Source organism: Ranitomeya variabilis, chromosome 1 (assembly GCF_051348905.1).
Source record: "Ranitomeya variabilis isolate aRanVar5 chromosome 1, aRanVar5.hap1, whole genome shotgun sequence".
Classification (NCBI taxonomy): Eukaryota; Metazoa; Chordata; class Amphibia; order Anura; family Dendrobatidae; genus Ranitomeya; species Ranitomeya variabilis.
The window spans coordinates 833,719,518-833,739,582 of NC_135232.1; the positions used below are offsets into that span (position 1 = coordinate 833,719,518).

Here is a 20,065-nt window from a genome sequence, read left to right on the forward strand (position 1 = left end):
TTGCATCCATCCAGATGTGGTACTTAGAAAATCACTGGTGGGTGGAATGGGGAGAGTCCTTTTAACTGCTTGTGGTTCCTGTCCCACTGAGGGTAAGAAGGACGTCCTCCAATGGTGCTGTCAGGTGGATTCCTGGAAATACAATTACCGGTAAGAACTAATTACCGTTTTTAATCTAGCAGAGTAATTTGCAAAATGAGATGGGGAAGGAGGCATTTACAGTCTCGGGGATGGAAAAGAAAAAAGACTACAGATAATTCCTCTTTATTGCAGTATAGAAACAGACAGCACCCTGGATACATAAAAAATCACATCCACACACAAGAGAAAAATCTGAACTTGGATTAGTCTGTAAACTGCATATCAAGGGAGTCTGAAAATAAAATGCAAATTGAAACATAGTTGTTACATTTAGCCATGGGTGTAACTACAGCTGGTGCAGGGGTTGCAGGATGTATTTATCTGAACAGGGTTTTTAGACCATGTGCACACGTTCATTATTTTTCGCGTTTTTTCGCTATAAAAACTTGATAAAAACGCGAAAAAAACGCTTACATATGCCTCCTATTATTTACAGTGTATTCCGCATTTCTTGTGCAAATGTTGCATTTTTTTCCGCGAAAAAATCACATCGCGGAAAAAAAAGCAACATGTTCATTAAATTTGCGGAATTGTGGGGATTCCGCCCACCTAGGAATGCATTGATCTGCTTACTTCCCGCACGGGGCTGTGCACACCATGCGGGAAGTAAGCAGATTATGTGCGGTTGGTACCCAGGGTGGAGGAGAGGAGACTCTCCTCCATGGACTGGGCACCATATAATTGGTAAAAAAAAAAGAATTAAAATAAAAAATAGTGATATACTCACCTTCGATGGCCCCGGAGTCTTCCCGCCTCTCAGCGGTGCATGCTGCCGCTTCCGTTCCTATAGATGGTGTGTGTGAAGGACCTGCGATGACGTCGCGGTCTTGTGATTGGTCGCGAGACCGCTCATGTGACCGCGACGTCATCGAAGGTCCTGCACACACACACCATCTATAGGAACGGACGCCGCTGAGGAGATCGGCTGTCTGCAGGTGAGTATAACCATTTTTTTTATTTTTTTTTTATTATTTTTAAACATTCTATCTTTTACTATTGATGCTGCATAGGCAGCATCTATAGTAAAAAGTTGGTCACACTTGTCAAACAGTATGTTTGATAAGTGTGACCAACCTGTCAGTCAGTTTTCCAAGCAATGCTACAGATCGCTTGGAAAACTTTAGCATTCTGCAAGCTAATTTCGCTTGCAAAATGCTAAAAAAAAGCGCGAAAAAAACGCAAAAAAAAAATGCGGATTTCTTGCAGAAAATTTCCGGTTTTCTTCAGAGATTTAGCGATATGTGAAATATCTACGTTTAGCCCACATTCACACGTTGAGTATTTGGTCAGTATTATACATCAGTATCTGTAAGCCAAAACCAGGAGTGGGTGATAAATGCAGAAGTGGTGACATGTTTCTATTAGGCCCCATACACACGTTCAGGAATTGATGCAGAAAATTCCTGGGAAAATCCTGACATTTCTGCCGGTTTTCTGCATGAAAACCGCATGCGTTTTTTAATGCGTTTTTTGCGCGGTTTTGACGCGTTTTTGACGCGTTTTTGTCGCAGTTTTTCCCAAACATTTCCCAATGCATTAGACAGTGGAAAAACCGCGAAAAAAACGCAAAATTAATGAGCATGTCCGGATTTTTACCGCAATGCGTTTTTCATGCGGAAAAACGCACATCATGTGCACAGAAATTGCGGATTTCATTAAAAATGATAGGATGCTTAATGTATACAGATTATTTGCGGTTTTATAGCGTTTTTATAGCGCAAAAACGCTAAAAAACCGCAAATAATCTGCACTGTGTGAACATAGCCTTATTCTTTTACTCTGATTTGTCCCACTGCTGGTTCTGACTTAGAAATACTGATGTGTAATACTGACCAAATACTCACCATGTGATCTTGTCCTTTTGATAGTTTTTGCATTTCCTTGTACACTCACCGGCCACTTTATTAGGTACACCATGCTAGTAACGGGTTGGACCCCCTTTTGCCTTCAGAACTGCCTCAATTCTTCGTGGCATAGATTCAACAAGGTGCTGGAAGCATTCCTCAGAGATTTTGGTCCATATTGACATGATGGCATCACACAGTTGCCGCAGATTTGTCGGCTGCACATCCCAAAGATGCTCCATACAAGGCAGGATGGATCCATGCTTTCATGTTGTTTACGCCAAATTCTGACCCTACCATCCGAATGTCGCAGCAGAAATCGAGACTCATCAGACCAAGCAACGTTTTTCCAATCTTCTACTGTCCAATTTCGATGAGCTTGTACAAATTGTAGCCTCAGTTTCCTGTTCTTAGCTGAAAGGAGTGGTACCCGGTGTGGTCTTCTGCTGCTGTAGCCCATCTGTCTCAAAGTTCGACGCACTGTGCGTTCAGAGATGCTCTTAGGCCTACCTTGGTTGTAACGGGTGGCGATTTGAGTCACTGTTGCCTTTCTATCAGCTCGAACCAGTCTGCCCATTCTCCTCTGACCTCTGGCATGAACAAGGCATTTCCGCCCACAGAACTGCCGCTCGCTGGATTTTTTTTCTTTTTCGGACCATTCTCTGTAAACCCTAGAGATGGTTGTGCGTGAAAATCCCAGTAGATCAGCAGTTTCTGAAATACTCAGACCAGCCCTTCTGGCACCAACAACCATGCCACGTTCAAAGGCACTCAAATCACCTTTCTTCCCCATACTAATGCTCGGTTTGAACTGCAGGAGATTGTCTTGACCATGTCTACATGCCTAAATGCACTGAGTTGCCGCCATGTGATTGGCTGATTAGAAATTAAGTGTTAACAAGAAGTTGGACAGGTGTACCTAATAAAGTGGCCGGTGAGTGTATATCAATCTGTAACAACATTGTTACGTTTTAACATCTCCGGTTAAGTACCCAAATGCTGACATTATAAAAATAGCTTTTTTTTTCTCCTCTTTACAGTACGACCCTCAGTTTGGGGATGCATTTTGGAACAGCAGCAAGTACACGATGGTAAAGTACCTTCTAAGAATGATGACAAGCTGGGCCATCAAATGCAACGTGTGGTACTTACCTCCAATGACCAGACAGGTACAGTATATAACTCTTGACATGACTTGTTCATTAAAATGGTTTTAGAGGCTGAAATCTGGGAGCTATGGTCTGTACAATTTGTTCAACTCTGTATATTCAAAACTGGGTCAAAGGTTAGAAAGAGGGTCACGTTATTCAGGTTACTGCATCAAATTGTAGTCCCTTTCCTTTAGGAATAAGACAAAATACAAACCTTGGAGGCACAGTAAGTACCATATACACTCGAGTATAAGCCGACCCGAGTATAAGCCAAGACACCTAATTTTGCGACAAAAAACTGGGAAAACTTAATGCCTTGAGTATAAGCCTAGGGTGGAAAATGCAGCAGCTACTGGTAAATGTCAAAAATAAAAATAGATACCAATAAAAGTAAAATTAATTGAGACATCAGTAGGTTAAGTGTTTTTGAATATCCATATTGAATCAGGAGCTCCATATAATGCTCTATGCAGTTCATTATGGCCCCATAAGATGCTCCATATAACAATGTGCCACATATAATGCTCCATACAGTTCATTATGGCCTCATAAGATGCTCCATATATCAACGTGCCACATATAATGCTCCATGCAGTTCATTATGGCCCAATAATGTGCCACATATAATGCTGCTGCAATAAAAAAAAAATGACATACTCGCCTCTCGTCGCTGCTCCTCAGCGTCCCGTCTCTCCGCGCTGACTGTTGAGGCAGAGGGCGGCGCGCACACTAATATGTGATCGCGCCCTCTGACCTGAACAGTCACTGCAGAGGACGCGGAAGGCGGGGCAGCGGTGGAACGAGGAAAAGTGAATATGAAATACTCACCTGCTCCCGGCGCGGTCAATGACCGCTTCTCCCGGACAGATGGTCTCCGGCGCTGGCAGCTTCTTCCTCTGTTCAGCGGTCACGTGGTACCGCTCATTACAGGAATGAATATGCGGCTCCACCCCTATGGGAGTGGAGTCTATATTCATTACTTTAATGAGCAGTACCACGTGACCGCTGAACAGGGGAAGAAGCTGCCGGCGCCGGAGACCGTGGGACATGCAGGGACCGCGCCAGGAGCAGGTGAGTATGTGACCGTCGTCGCTCCCCCTCACCCGCTGACCCCCCCGCCGACCATGACTCGAGTATAAGCCATTTTTTTGGGCTAAAAGTCTCGGCTTATACTCGAGTATATACGGTAGATCAATACCGAGTTTTAGCAAATAACTGACACTGGATAGAATGGGTGAATAGCAACATGACTTCTAGGTCATTAGGCCTCATTCAGACATCTACACAAATGGTAGGATTGTCAACAGTGAATTGGATCTGAGTTTCATCAATGTTTTGTCAGTTTATCATTTTTTAGCATCGGTGTTTCATTTTCACTTATGGCTAAATAAATGACTAATCTTCTATCCTTTGTAATGTTTATCATCTATTTGCTGTCCATGAACTTCACAAGCCCATAGACTTGTATTGGTAATTTTCATCCGTGATACTTGTAAATACAGCTCTGGCAAAAATTAAGAGACCACTGCAAAATGTTCAGTTTGTCTGATTTTTCTCTTTATAAGTATATTTTTGAGTAAAATGGAAATTCTTTTATTCGATAAACTTCTGACATCATATCTCCGAATTTACAAGCAATAAATTTTGTATTTTTTTTCTGACAAAGAAAAATGGTCAAAATTAAAAAAACAAACAAATAAACCCAGTGCTTTCAGACCTCAAATAATGCAAAGAAAACAAGTTCATAATCATTTAGAAACAACAATACTAATGTTTTAACTCAGAAATCAATATTTTGTGGAATAGCCATGATTTTGAACCCCTTAATCCCATTGGACATACTATCCCATCAAGGTGACCTGGGACTTAATTCCCAGTGACGGGATAGTACGTCCAGTGCGATCAGCCGCGCTCATGGGGGGAGCGTGGCCGATCGCGGCCGGGTGTCAGCTGACTATCGCAGCTGACATCTGGCACTATGTGCCAGGAGCTGTCACGGACCGCCCCCGGCACATTAACCCCCGGCACACGCGATGTGTTCGCGTTGCTCGGGAGGGTCTCTTACCTCCTTCTCCCTGCAGGCCCAGATCCAAAATGGCTGCGGGGCTGCACCTGGGTCCTTCAGGGAGGCGGGGTCACTTGTGGGGGGGTTTCTACTGTTTAGGTACATCAGGGGCTCGGCAAATGCAACGTGACACCTGCAGACCAATCCATCTAAGGCCGGGGTCACACATGCGTGTTTTACGTACGTAAGAGCGCAAAAAATACGTACGTAAAACTCGCATTACATACGGCACAATGCTTCTCAATGGGGCTGCTCCTATTAGCCGTATATTACGGTTCAGTATTATACGGCTTTCTACGGCCGTACAAAATCGCAGCATGCTGCCTTTGTCAGCGTATTGCGCAAATAATACGCCAATGAAAGTCTATGGGGGCGAGAAATACGGATTCCACACGGACCTGCAGTGTGACTTGCGAGAAATACGCAGCGGTGTTATTGAAAAGTCGGTAATTCAATTGCCGGCTTTTTCCTTCTCCTTCACAAACCCGAAATGATATGAGACATGGTTTACATACAGTAAACCATCTCATATCCCCATTTTTTTTGCATATTCCACACTACTAATGTTAGTAGTGTGTATGTGCAAAATTTGTGCACTGTAGCTGCTAAAATAAAGGGTTAAATGGCGGAAAAAATTGGCGTCATAATTGACGCCTCTCCATTATTAATCTGGCTTAATGTCACCTTACAATAGCAAGGTGGCATTAACCCTTCATTACCCCATATCCCACCGCTACAGGGAGTGGGAAGAGAGTGGCCAAGTGCCAGAATAGGCGCATCTTCCAGATGTGCCTTTTCTGGGGTGGCTGGGGGCAGATGTTTTTAGCCACGGGGGGGCCAATAACCATGGACCCTCTCCTGGCTATTAATATCTGCCCTCAGTCACTGGCTTTACCATTCTGGCGGAGAAAATTGCGCGGGAGCCCACGCCAATTTTTTCCGCCATTTAACCCTTTATTTCAGCAGCTACAGCTCTGAAATTTTGCACATACACACTACTAACATTAGTAGTGTGGAATATGCAAAAAAAAGGGGATATGAGATGGTTTACTGTATGTAAACCATGTCTCATATCCTGTCGGGTTTGTGCAGGAGAAATGAAAAGCCGGCAATTGAATTACCGGCTGTTCACAGATATCGCGCTGAATGAAATCTAAATACAGAATATATATATATGTGTCTCAATGATATATATATATATATATATATATATATATATATATATATATATATATATATATATATATATATATATATATATATATATATATACTGTATATATACTGTATATATGTTTTCCCTAACATTTGAGCACGTAAATCCATTAGATGTCGGTTTTGCAAGCCTGCGCGAAAATCTCGCAGTACGGGTGCCATACGGATTACATACGGAGGATGCCATGCGCAAAATACGCTGACACACCCTGACTACGGATCAATATTTTGGGAACATTTCTCCGTATTACGGCCGTAGTACGGACGTATAATACGTGGCGTATTGTCTTACGCCATGTGTGACTCCAGCCTAAGTCTGTATTCCAAATGGTGCTCCTTCCCTTCCGAGCTCTGCCATGCACCCAAACGGTGGTTTACCCCCACATATGGGGTATCGGCATACTCAGGACAAATTGCAGAACAACGTTCAGGGTATAATTTTTTCTGGTAACCTTGGGGAAAATAAAAAATTGGGGGCAAAAAGTTCATTTTTGTGAAAAAATATTATTTTTTATTTTTACGGCTCTACATTATAAACTTCTGTGAAGCACTTGGTGGGTTAAAGTGCTCACTACACATCTAGATAAGTTCCTTAGGGGGTCTACTTTCCAAAATGGTGTCACTTGTGGGGGGTTTCAATGTTTAGGCACATTAGTGGCTCTCCAAAAGCAACATGGCATCCCATCTCAATTCCAGCCAATTTTGCATTGAAAAGTCAAATGGCGCTCCTTCCCTTCCAAGCTCTGCCATGCGCCCAAACAGTGGTTTACCCCCACATATGGGGTATCCGGGTACTCAGGACAAATTGTACAACAACTTTTGTGGTCCATTTTCTCCTGTTACCCTTTGTAAAGTAAAACAAATTGGAGCTGAAATAAATTTTGTGTGAAAAAAAATTAAATGTTCATTTTTTTTTTTTTAAACATTCCAAAAATTCCTGTGAAGCACCAGAAGGGTTAATAAACTTCTTGAATGTGGTTTTGAGCACCTTGAGGGGTGCAGTTTTTAGAATGGTGTCACACTTGGTTATTTTCTATCATATAGACCCCTCAAAATGACTTCAAATGTGATGTTGTAAAAATGAGAAATTGCTGGTCAAATTTTAACCCCTATAACTCCCTAACAAAAAAAAATTGTTTCCAAAATTGTGCTGATGTAAAGTAGACATGTGGGAAATGTTACTTATTAAATATTTTGTGTGACATATCTCTGTGATTTAATTGCATAAAAATTAAAAGTTGGAAAATTGCGAAATTTTCATTATTTTTGCCAAATTTCCGTTTTTTTTTACAAACAAACACAGGTAATATCAAAGAAATTTTACCACTATCATGAAGTACAATATGTCTCGAGAAAACAATGTCAGAATCACCGGGATCCGTTGAAGCGTTCCAGAGTTATAACCTCATAAAGGGACAGTGGTCAGAATTGTAAAAATTGGCACGGTCATTAACGTGCAAACCACCCTCGGGGCTTAAGGAGTTAATCACAGCTTTCATGCGCCTTGGCATGCTTTTCTCCAGTCTTTCACACTGCTTCTGGCGCAAAATTTTAAGCAGTTCTTCTTTGCTTGATGGCTTGTGACTATCCATCATCCTCTTGATTACATTCCAGAGATTTTCAATGGGGTTCAGGTCTGGAGATTGGGCTGGGCATGACAGGGTTTTGATGTGTTGGTCTTTTAATTTTTGCCAGAGCTGTATATAGATATGTCTCTGATTTTTGCACAAAGATTTTTTGTTTGTGATATTACAGATATCCTCTCTTTCAAGTATTTGTAGGACTAAAAAACTGTTCTTTAACCCCTTATTGACAGAGCCAATTTAGTACTTGATGACCAAGTCAGTTTTTACAATTCTGACCTCTGTCACTTTGAGGTTATAGCTCTGGAATGCTTCAACGGATGCCACTGATTCTCAGATTATTTCGTGACATTTTGTACTTCATGTTAAATTTCTTCGATATGACTTGCGTTTATGAGCAAAATGGAAATTTGGCAAAAATTTTTAAAATATTGCAAGTATAAGAGTTTTAATGTTTGTGCCCTTAGAGAGTCATATTGCACAAAATAGTTAATAAATAACATTTCCACATGTCCACTTTACATCAGCACAATTTTTGAAACATTGTTTTTTTTGTTAGGACGTTATAAGGGTTAAAAGTTGACCAGCGATTTCTCATTTTTAGAAAACAATTTTTTTAGGGACCACCTCACATTTGAAGTATGTTTGGGGGGTCAATATGACATATAATACCCAAAAGTGACAACATTCTAAAAACTGCACACCTCAAGGTGCTCAAAACCACATTCAAGAAGTTTATTAACCCTTCTGGTGCTTCACGAGAACTAAAACAATGTGAAAGAAAAAATGAACATTTTACTTTTTTCACAAAAAAATTACCAAATTTTATTTTCACAAGGGTATCAGATGAAAATGGACCACAAAATTTGTTGTGCAATTTTTCCTGAGTATGCCCAGAAGGGAGGGAGAACAGTTATGATTTTTTGAGCGCAAAGTTGGCTGGAAACAATGGTGGGTGCCATGTCGCTTTTGGAGACCCCCTGATGTACCTAAACAGTGGAACCCCCCAATTCTAACTCCAACCCTTACCTTAACCCCAACCCTAACCCTAATCCCAACCCTAAATGCAACACACCCCTTACCCTAATCTCAACCCTTACCATAACCCTAACCATAACCCTAACACACCTCTAATCCCAACCCTAATCCCATCCCTAACCACAACCCTAACCCCAATACAGCCCTAGCCCCAAGCCTAGCTCTAGCCCCAAGCCTAGCTCTAGCCCCAAGCCTAGCTCTAGCTCCAAGCCTAGCTCTAGCCCCAAGCCTAGCTCTAGCCCCAAGCCTAGCTCTAGCCCCAAGCCTAGCTCAAGCCCCAAGTCTAGCTCAAGCCCCATCCTTAGCTCTAGCCCCAACCTTGGCTCTAGCCCCAACCTTGGCTCTAGCCCCAACCTTGGCTCTAGCCCCAACCTTGGCTCTAGCCCCAACCTTGGCTCTAGCCCCAAAACTAGCTCTAGCCCCAACCCTAACCCGATTGGGGGAAAAATGGAAATAAATACATGTTTTTTATTATTTTTACCTAACTAAGGGGGTGAAAATAAGGGGGTTGATTTACTATTTTTTTATTTTGATCACTGTGATTGGGTCTGTCACAGTGATAAAAGTAAACCGATAGGAAACCCTTCCTTTTGTTGACGGGTGCCAGCTGGTAGATCTTGGCTGGCGCACTATGCATTTGCCCGCCATTTTCTTTTCAGAAGAAGATGCCGACGGCCAGGGGACAGGACCAGGGGATACAGGAGGGTCCAGCGACACCGGAGGTACCAGGGGGGCTGGGGGGACCCCATTTCTCTCTTTTCTGATGTACTAGATCATATCAGATGAGAGAGAAATTAAATGGGAAATCAGACTTGTTTTTGCGGTCGATCTTATTCCGTGAATAATGGTGATCGCAACACTGGGTGGGATCGGTAAAAACCGACTAGAATCATGTTCTCTGACACTGGGGGGCACTATAATCCTATTTCTCAGCGCCTTTAAAATGCGGTGCTGAGGAATAAGTACCCTTAACTGCCGCCGTTAAATGGTGTTTCGACAGTCATGAAGGGGCTAAAGCCCAAGTTCTGAAATTCAGCCCCAAAGCACAATGCTGCTCATGCATCACTGTGGGTATGGTGTTCTGTTTGTGATGCGCAATGTTGGCTTTACACCAAACTTGCCCTTTAGTTATGCACCAAAAGTTCAACCTTGATCTCATCAGACCATAACCTGTTTTTCCACATGCTTTTGGCAAACTTGTTGTAGGTTTTGGCAAAATATGGCTGGCTGGGCTGTTTTTGTTTGTAAGAAAAGGCTGCCGTCTTGCCACCCTTGCCACAGGCCAGACATATGAAGAATATGGGAGATTGACGTCACAAGCGGTACACAACCAGTCCTTGCCAAACATCTCTGCAGTTCCTTTAATATTGCTATATGCCTCTTGCCAGCTTCCAGTACCCATTTCCTTGTCATTTTTTTAGGGACGTCCAGTTCCAGGTAATGTCACTGTTTTGCCTCATTTAAACTGCTTCTTGATGATTCTTCGCAGTGTTCTATGTTATATCTAATGATAACTTTCAACAGTGAGATCCTTTAGCTGTGTTGTGAGTTTATAAGTGGTTTATGGTCAGTGTTTTTTGCTGTAAAATGCATCTAAGAGAATGTCAGGAAAATCCTATTGGAACAGCTAAGGATTATATGGGGTTAATCAGAATCACCTTAAATGATGGTAGAGCTGTACTAACTACTATTTAACATGAGATTAACTCTGATTGGCTAATTCTGAACACAACCATGCCCCTAATTATAAAATGTTAACTCCTATACAAGCTCATTATTTTAGTTTTTGTTATTAATTTTCCCTCTCCAAATGATTTTTGTTTGTTTCTCTAAGGATTTGTACAAATTATGGGTGACATTTAAAGGTGGAGAAAGGTCTGAAATGATTCTTGTTGATATAATTTATTTTTTTTACATGACAAACTGGTACTTTCACAGGGGTGTGTTTGGCTTAGACAACTTTGATGATAACTTATAGAGCTCTATCAGGACACTCTTACACATGTATTGTTGACTCAGTGGTCTGTGCCTGGCTTTACTTTGGTTATTGGTGGGCATTTTCCATTCATGTCTTGTATATAAAATAAAAACAATAAAAAAAACCCTAAGACTATAATAAGATGTATAAATATACAGTAGCTGGCGAGCAGAAAAGCTAAATAAGTTGTTACCTGGGAATAAATTTTATAAATAGGTGATGCTAACCTGGTAGAGTTATACCCACACAACAATAAAGGAGCATGAATATCTAGCTGCTGCAGATCCACAGGTCATCTGACTGATACCAAGGAGATGGGAGAAAAAAATGTGCAGTTTTCTGTGCTACTGATGAGTGGAAATGAGGATCCAAAGCCAGGAAATATATAAAAGTGGCTTTCAATAAACGCATTTCGAAGTACACTCACTTCTTCCTCAGGATATAACCACGCGTTTTTTTTTAAATAAAATAATTTTTAAAAAAGTAATCAATAATATAAAATTACTACAGCTTTTCCCACAAAATATAGGTATCTGAAAACAAATGATTATTTATTTTAAATGTTTTCATTGTGAAAGTGTATTGCTACAAATCAACAACAATAAGGAACTGAAAATGCTGTTAATGGAAAGCTCAGGATTTTGAAAACCTTTCTCAAAGCAGATAATTAAAACCACAAAATAATCTAAACTATCTTGGTAAATCACCCTTTATTCTTGTGATAGCCATGCTCCCATGGCTGCTGCAGTGATGCAAGCACAAGACTTCTGACTTAAAGGGAACCTGTCACCACGTTTTTGGAAGATGGGATAAAAATAGCGTTAAATAGGGGCAGAGGTGGGCATTACATTAGTGTGTTTGTTATGCGTTTATTACCCACCTAAGTTGCCGAAATACGTTTGCAAAGTCTCCGTTTTCGCCTGTCAATCAGGCTGGTCTGGTCAAAAGGGCGTCTTGTCTTCTCCCAGATTTTGCGTAGTTTTCCGTTGGTGGCGTAGTGGTGTGCGCATGCCCAAAGTCCTGAATCCTCTGCCAGGGGATTTAAAAGAGCGCGCTGTTTGTTTTCATTGGTGATCGGTGGGCGCGGCCATCTTCCTTTGGCCGCGCGTGCGCAGAAGCGGCGCTCTGCTGGCCGCGGCTTCAGGAAAATGGCCGCGGGATGCCGCGCGTGCGCAGATGGATATCGCGGCGGCCATTTTCCTGAAGCCGCGGCCAGCAGAGCGCCGCTTCTGCGCACGCGCGGCCAAAGGAAGATGGCCGCGCCCACCGATCACCAATGAAAACGAACAGCGCGCTCTTTTAAATCCCCTGGCAGAGGATTCGGGACCTTGGGCATGCGCACACCACTACGCCACCAACGGAAAACTACGCAAAATCTGGGGGAAGACAACGCCCTTTTGACCAGACCAGCCTGATTGACAGGCGAAAACGGAGACTTTGCAAAGGTATTTCGGCAACTTAGGTGGGTAATAAACGCATAACAAACACACTAATGTAATGCCCACCTCTGCCCCTATTTAACGCTATTTTTATCCCATCTTCCAAAAACGTGGTGACAGGTTCCCTTTAAGATTAATTGGCTGCAGTGGTTATCTGCAAATGGTTGGCATGTCATCCCTGTAGAACAGTTAACAGGTACTGGCAAAACCACCAAAGCACTAGATAATTTACAAGTGGAATTTTTCATTATTTTATCACTTTCTTTGCATTGAGTAAATCTTTAAAAATCTTGAACAGTTCTGAACAGTGTCTTAAGGCCATTGGTTTTATGATTTCAGGAGAATGAAGATGCTGTTCAGTTTGCTAACAGAGTTAAATCTGCCATTGCAAAACAAGGCGGACTGATTGAACTACCATGGTAAGTGTCCAGTTCTTTCTAATTTTAAGTTTACCTTCAAATACCTATCAACTTCTGCTTAATATTGCACTTGAAGAGTCCAGTAACCACATTTATCACAATTTCTGTAATGTACAGGTGCTTCTCACAAAATTTGAATTTCAAAAAGTTAATTTAACAAAGCTTCTTTAGTAATGACTAGTGATGAGCGAATATACTTGTTACTCGAGATTTCTCGAGCATGCTCGGGGGTCCTCCGAGTATTTTTTAGTGCTCGGAGATTAAGTTTTTTTTGCCGCAGCTGAATGATTTACATCTGTTATCCAGTATAAGTACATGTGGGGATTCCCTAGCAACCAGGCAACCCCCACATGTACTTATGCTGGCTAACAGATGTAAATCATTCAGCTGCGGCAGGAAAAACTAAATCTCCGAGCACTAAAAAATACTCAGCGGACCCCCGAGCTTGCTCGAGAAATCTCGAGTAATGAGTATATTCGCTCATCACTAGTAATGACCTTTTCTGGCTTACTCTCCTTGTGGAGTGACAGCCTTCTGGACATTTGTCAAGTCAGCATTCTTCCCAATGATTGTGGTGCCTACTGAAACAGACTAAGGGACTTAGGAAGCATTTGCAGGTGTTTTTTTTTTTTTTTATTATTATTCTAATCTACTGAGATAATGACTTTTGGGTTTTCGTTGGCTGTAAGCCATAATCATCAACATTAACAGAAATAAACACTTGAAATAGATCACTCTTTTTGTAATGACTCTATATAATATGAGTTTTTTGTATTAAAAAACTGAGATTTACTATTTGATGATATTCTGATTTTGTGAGAAGCACCTGTATTTTTTTGTTTTTTACATTTTGGTATATGCCACAAACCAGATTATTGTGTATGTGCACAGACTTTATAATACAGTGGGGGAAATATGTATTTGATCCCTTGCTAATTTTGTGAGTTTGCCCACTGACAAAGATATGAACAGTCTGTAATTGTAAGGGTAGATTAATTTTAATATTGAGAGACAGAATATCAAAATAGAATCCAGAAAATCACAGTTTAAAGTATATAAATTTATTTGCATTTTGCAGTGAGAAATAAGTATTTGATCCCTCTGGTAAACAAGACTTAATATTTGGTGGCAAAACCAACTAAGTGCGCAGTAAGTCATTTTTTGTAGTTGATGATGAGGTTTGCTCACATGTCAGGAGGAGTTTTGGTCCACTCTTCGTTGCAGATCATCTCTAAATCATTAAGATTTTGAGGCTGTCGCTTGGCAACTCGGAGCTTCAACTCCCTCCATAAGTTTTCCATAGGATTAAGGTCTGGAGACTGGCTAGGCCACTCCATGACCTTAATGTGCTTCTTTTGAGCCACTCCTTTGTTGCCTCGGCTGTATGTTTTGGGTCATTGAGTTGCTGTAAGACCCAGCCACGACCCATTTTTAATGTCCTGGTTGATGGAAGGAGGTTGTCACTCAGGATTTTATGGTACATGGCTCCATCCATTCTCCCATTGATGCGGTGAAGTAGTCCTGTGCCCTTAGCAGAGAAACACCCCCAAAACACAATGTTTCCACCTCCATGCTTGACAGTGGGGGTGGTGTTCTTTGGGTCATAGGCAGCATTTCTCTTCTTCCAAACACGGCGAGTTGAGTTAATGCCAAAGACCTCAATTTTTGTCTCATCTGACCACAGCACCTTCTCCCAATCACTCACAGAATCATCCAGGTGTTCATTGGCAAACATTAGACAGGCCTGCACATGTGCCTTCTTGAGCAGGGGGATCCTGCGGGCACTGCAGGATTTTAAACCTTTACGGCATAATGTGTTAGCAATGGTTTTCTTGGTGACTGTGGTCCCAGCTGCCTTCAGATCACTAATAAGTTCCCCCCCCCCCCCCGTGTAGTTTTAGGCTGATCTCTTGCCTTACTCATGATCAAGGATACCACACGAGGTGAGGTTTTCGCATGGTGATTGACAGTCATTTTGTATATCTTCCATTTTCTTACTATTGCACCAACAGTTGTCTCCTTCTCACCCAGCATCTTACTTATGGTTTTGTAGCCTGTTCCAGCTTTGTGCAGGTCTATGATCTTGTCCCTGACATCCTCATACAGCTCTTTGGTCTTGCCCATGTTGTAAGAGGTTAGTCTAACTGATTATAAAAGACTCCTGTTCAGACTCAATTAAAGGTGACTATGCAAGACAGCTGTCTTTAATGCAGGTAACAAGTTGATTAGAAGCGTCTAACTGGTCGGTAGGAGCCAGAACTCTTAATGGTTGGTAGGGGATCAAATACTTATTTCTCACTGCAAAACGCAAATACATTTATATAATTTATACAATGTGATTTTTTTTCTGGATTTTATTTTTTGATATTCCGTTTCTCAATGTTAAAATTAACCTACCCTTAAAATTAGACGTTTCATGTCTTTGACAGTGGGCAAACTTGATAAAATCAGCAAGGGATCAAATACTTATTTCCCACACTGTATTTCACAGAAGAGTTTTTGCTGCTGTAGCTTTAATATAATCATCATGAAAACATGGGTTAAGGAAAAGGACAAACCTCTTGTTTGTATCTTCTCCTTTGTGTCTGAAAAAAAGATGGTGAACAGATCAATCATAGACCATTCTTATCCTGTGGATTTTCACGTGCCTGTACACTTTAGATAGATGTTGGTCAAGTTATCCCTCCTGACTCCACCATACACAATAATGCTTGAGTTGGCTAAATGTTTTTAAATTGGGGGGAGAGAGGACAAATGTGCTGACAGACACCACTATCAGCTGTTTATCTCGCAACAAAACAGGAATAAATTATTGGATTCAAACTTCTCATTCCTAATCTCCCCCCATCGTCATCAGTCAGCAGAATGTTGGGAGCACCCCATATGCATTATATGGTCAGCTGATATCTGTGGGATCTGTTGGCTTTACTCTAAAGTATGTAGTTTTACATGAATCGTTCTTGCAACCAGAATTCATCAAACATTATCTTTTTACCTTTTTACTATGTTTTTAGGGATGGTGGCCTGAAAAGAGACAAAGTGAAAGATTCATTCAAGGAAGAGCAGCAGAAGAACTACAGTAAAATAATTTCAGGAGAAAATTATGTATTTCAGAGGGAAATCTGATCAATGCCACGGCTAAAGAATTTTCGTAGTTTCAAAGGATACGCAATTTTTTTCGTTCAACCCCCCCCATTCACCCGATGGCCTTGCACCTTTTTCCAGACTTCCGTCCTCTCATTCCGTCCTCTCATTAGATGGTCTCCTTTCTTTTTTTTTACTTGGACAGAGGACTATATCTAGGAAGGCTGTACCTATTCAACACCATGAAACTGAGTGAAGAGTTTCTTAGATAATTATAGTGGCTAATGTTGTAAGGAAACTGTTTTGATATAATGGATACTTTTGGTTAAAGGGAACCTGTGAGGATGATTTTACTAATTAGACCAGTGATATAGGAGTATGGTCAGAAGGACAACAATAAATAGTACACCCATCTTGTAGTAATCTGACATGCCATTACTGAGTAATCGAGCTTGGAAGCCAGGAAGTGCATTGGGTGTGTGTCAATATTCTTCTAATGCATCAACACAACTCAAACGCCCTCAGACTATTTTGAATGTTTACTCAAACCTTGATTTTTTATTTTTTTAGTGCTAGGAATATTACAGAAATCAAGGTTTTAATTTTTCACTGTAGTTCCAATGCCAATGCAACTAACTTAATTAGTAAAATTGTCTTGTAAGGTTCAGTTACGATATCAGGAATATGATTGGTGATTGCTTTAATAGATCCCAGTTCAATGCTGGTTTATTTGTGTGCACTAGGTAATTACGGTTACCAAAAGCAAGATACCTAAAATGAATTGTAATGAACTATGTTCTCTGTGTGATTTTTTTTTTTCAAGGTTGTAAGTAAAAAAAATCATTGTACAAATTAAGTATGCTTTTGTATATATTAAAAACCAAAAAAGAAATGGACACTAGAACTAAGAAATATTAGAAAATTTATTGAAATATGTTTTCTAAAAACTATGTTCAAACAACAATGACAATTATATATTTTTAGGACGCAATAAAAAGGAAAAGGACAACAACCTAGTACCATGTACAGGTAGTAATATATAGGTGAAAATATACGCAGGACTGTTGAACCAGCCACTTCATATTGTATTGAAAAGACACATGTAACAAAATATCAGATTGGTATCTCTCAGTAGATAATACAATACTACATGTAGGTTACACGTTCAAAATATCATGCCGGATCAATGTGTAACACTAGATAATGGAAGTATACATAAAGTGCCAATAGTGCAAAGTGTGTGATCCCAAAGGGGTTTCACAGTAGCAGCTATAATAGATCAATCCCTCACTAGGGATACATAATACAAAAAGCAATTCCCATATACTAGAATTTAATACTATATCTCTCTAATTTTAATTCACCTTCTTATAATTGCATATGTGAATTAGCAGAGAAATCCAGCGGCTAAAGTATCAAATGGGTAATTATAATGTGTAGCAAAAGCAAATACACATAGTAAGTAGCATAGTTTGGAGGCCTGCAGCCAAACACACATGAGGGAAGTTAAACCCGATATAGTGGGGAGAGGCAATGAACCAATACGATATATAAACCGACCTGCTCCTGGACGTGGGTAAAGAAGACCCCAACACACGTTTCGCACTAATGGCTTCCTCAGGGAGGGGCGTTAACATCACTTGGTCAACAACAAAAAAAATGTTATTGCTCTTGGGAGACCTAGGAATAAAAACAAACATGCAGACACAAAAATTAGTCCATTTGGCAAGAGTTCAATTTCTTTTAATTGAATACTGTATTTCCCCATGTACAATAAAAAGAAGAGCTACTCCCCTCCTTCACTGGTGCCATTCCAGTGATGTCGCCGCCGTGTCTCTCAGGACTCACATCCGCATTGCAGCCAGTTGGCGGTCACTAATAGGTTGCTTTGCCCGCACTTCCTTTAGATGAGCGGAAGCGATTGTGAGAACTAAATATAGTATTCAAGAAGGGTCTGTGCTAATAGTGGGCAACCCCTTCAAGGCCAAATTCATATGTCCATATTGGAAAACCAGAAGAGTTGCATCCACAAATTGTGGATATGACTGGCTCCATATGCTTGTCTATTGTGGACAGATGCCGTAGCTGCCTCCTACATTGCATTATTTTGGTCTATGAAAACAGCCCAAACTAGTGATGCTGCATTTTATTTTATTTTTTCACACAATCTGTCCACGTAGAACATTGGCTATGTGTACTAGCACACAAACCAATTCATCTGAATAAACGCTAAGGGTTACTTTAAGAAACACTGATCTAACAGAAGGGAACTACTAAGCTTCTGTATCGATCTTCAGAGTTTCAAGGTGCAAATACTTTGCCATGCTATATACTCCTGTGAAATTGTGAGTTGGTGGAATTGGTCACGACTGAGGTTTATGGACTGTACTAGTTAATGATTTACATGATCATTTTGTAACTGAAGAAAAAAAAAGCCATCCAATCTCTGGGGTATTTTGAAGTTCTTCATTGGAAGCCAATTAACTCAATGTTTTTTTTTTTATTAGAATCTACAATGGACTATAAGGCAATACATAATTTATTTAAAACCTTAAAGGGAACTTGTCATGTCAAAAACCACTATTAACCTCCAGATATCTGGTTATTCTGCAGGTTAATGGCACAGTCTAAAGCTGTGCAACCGCCATACTGAAAGCCCTTCTGCCATCAGATAATGAACACTCTTCCTACTGGAAGCCCCCAGCTTTGGCCTCCACTCTGTACATAGTGAGCAGCGACTGTAACCACGCCTTGACACTGACTGACAGTCCACTAATCTTGGCATCAGTGCACAGCTGGCTGTCAGTCAGTGCTGGGGCGTCCTTACAGCCTCTACTCACTATGTAGTGAGCGGTAACTGAAGCCGAGCTTCTACGACTGATACCTGGAGGCTGCCAGGAGGAATAAAGTAAATTTTCTTCTGGCAACTTGGCTTCCAGTGTGGCTGCATGACTTCAGAACACTATTAACCTGCATATTAACCCAGTATCTGAAGGTTAATAACATTTTGGGACATGAAAGGTTCCCTTTGACAGAGATTCAAATCACCAGGGTACATGCAAAAATACTATTTTTTTCAGATTGCACAGATTGCAATGTTGCTAAGTATATGCTACCATAGTACACTAATATCTAGGAATACTGTATTATGTAAAACTCTAGCTTACATAACTGGTACAAAACAATATTCTGTTTCCTGAAACACAAGTTAATAAGTAAACATGGCACAGTTATGTTAGGCTTCATTTAAAAAAAAAAATGTATAAGGTGAAATATTGTAAATTGTTTTTGTTCTGTAAAATTTAGCACACTATATCCTAACACTGTCCTTTCAACTTGTGGCATTTATGGAGTATGTCATGTATAAGTGAAAAATGGAGATAAAAGGATATTAATGCTTCACCAAATAATGTTTTTTGTTTAATAAAATGATACAATTTTCTTAAAAAAAAACACACTTTGTATCAATTTCTCACGGTTTTAAAGTTTGTTGCTACCATTTAAGAGGAACCTCCAATGTTTATTGAAAAGGGATAAAAACTGTTTTGACGTAATAAAAACACACATACATGGTTTTGTGCCATCATTTAATCAGGATAGATCTGTATCCTAGAAGTAAACAATGAAGTGTTGTGCTCACCAGCCTTGCCTCTGGTGGTCCCCCTCCTGCCACCTGAGTCTCCACTCAACATGGGTATCCTGCTGTATCCTTCTAATGCATTCCTGTGCCCATGTCACTTACCCCACAATTGTCTGTTGCTTTGATGGAAGGGAATCTGTCTGTACAGATTGACTGTTTAAACCAAGTACCGGCTCCCTTGGCATGGTCAAACAGATAAGTGCATCTTCCCACCTACTTGGTTTTTCATCTTTCACCGTTCTCTGTCTCTATAAAGTAAGAGCTGTCAATCAAAATAGAGGAGGGCATGAGATGAAGGGAAAACAAGCAGGTGGCAAGGTGCACTAAACTGATGGCCATACAAATCCATTGAGAAACAAAATAAAATCATTTTGAGGGAGGAAAAGAAAAATAATTTAATAGCAAATTTTGTTATTTGTTAATTTGTTCAGAATTTGCCAATCACATTTATACTCGTATTAAATAGGAG

General features: G+C 40.6%; 1 protein-coding gene across 1 annotated transcript in view; it reads left to right on the forward strand.

The window, feature by feature from the left end:
• Nucleotides 1-19,409, forward strand: part of GPAT3 (glycerol-3-phosphate acyltransferase 3) — a 161,974-nt gene extending 142,565 nt beyond the window's left edge. Inside the window, exons 10-12 of the mRNA XM_077275796.1 lie at nt 3,026-3,154; nt 12,793-12,872; nt 15,887-19,409. Coding sequence (XP_077131911.1) covers nt 3,026-3,154; nt 12,793-12,872; nt 15,887-15,998 — 321 coding nt within the window. The 3' untranslated portion in view covers nt 15,999-19,409. The remainder of the gene's footprint in view (nt 1-3,025; nt 3,155-12,792; nt 12,873-15,886) is intronic.
• The last annotated feature ends 656 nt before the right edge of the window (nt 19,410-20,065 follow it).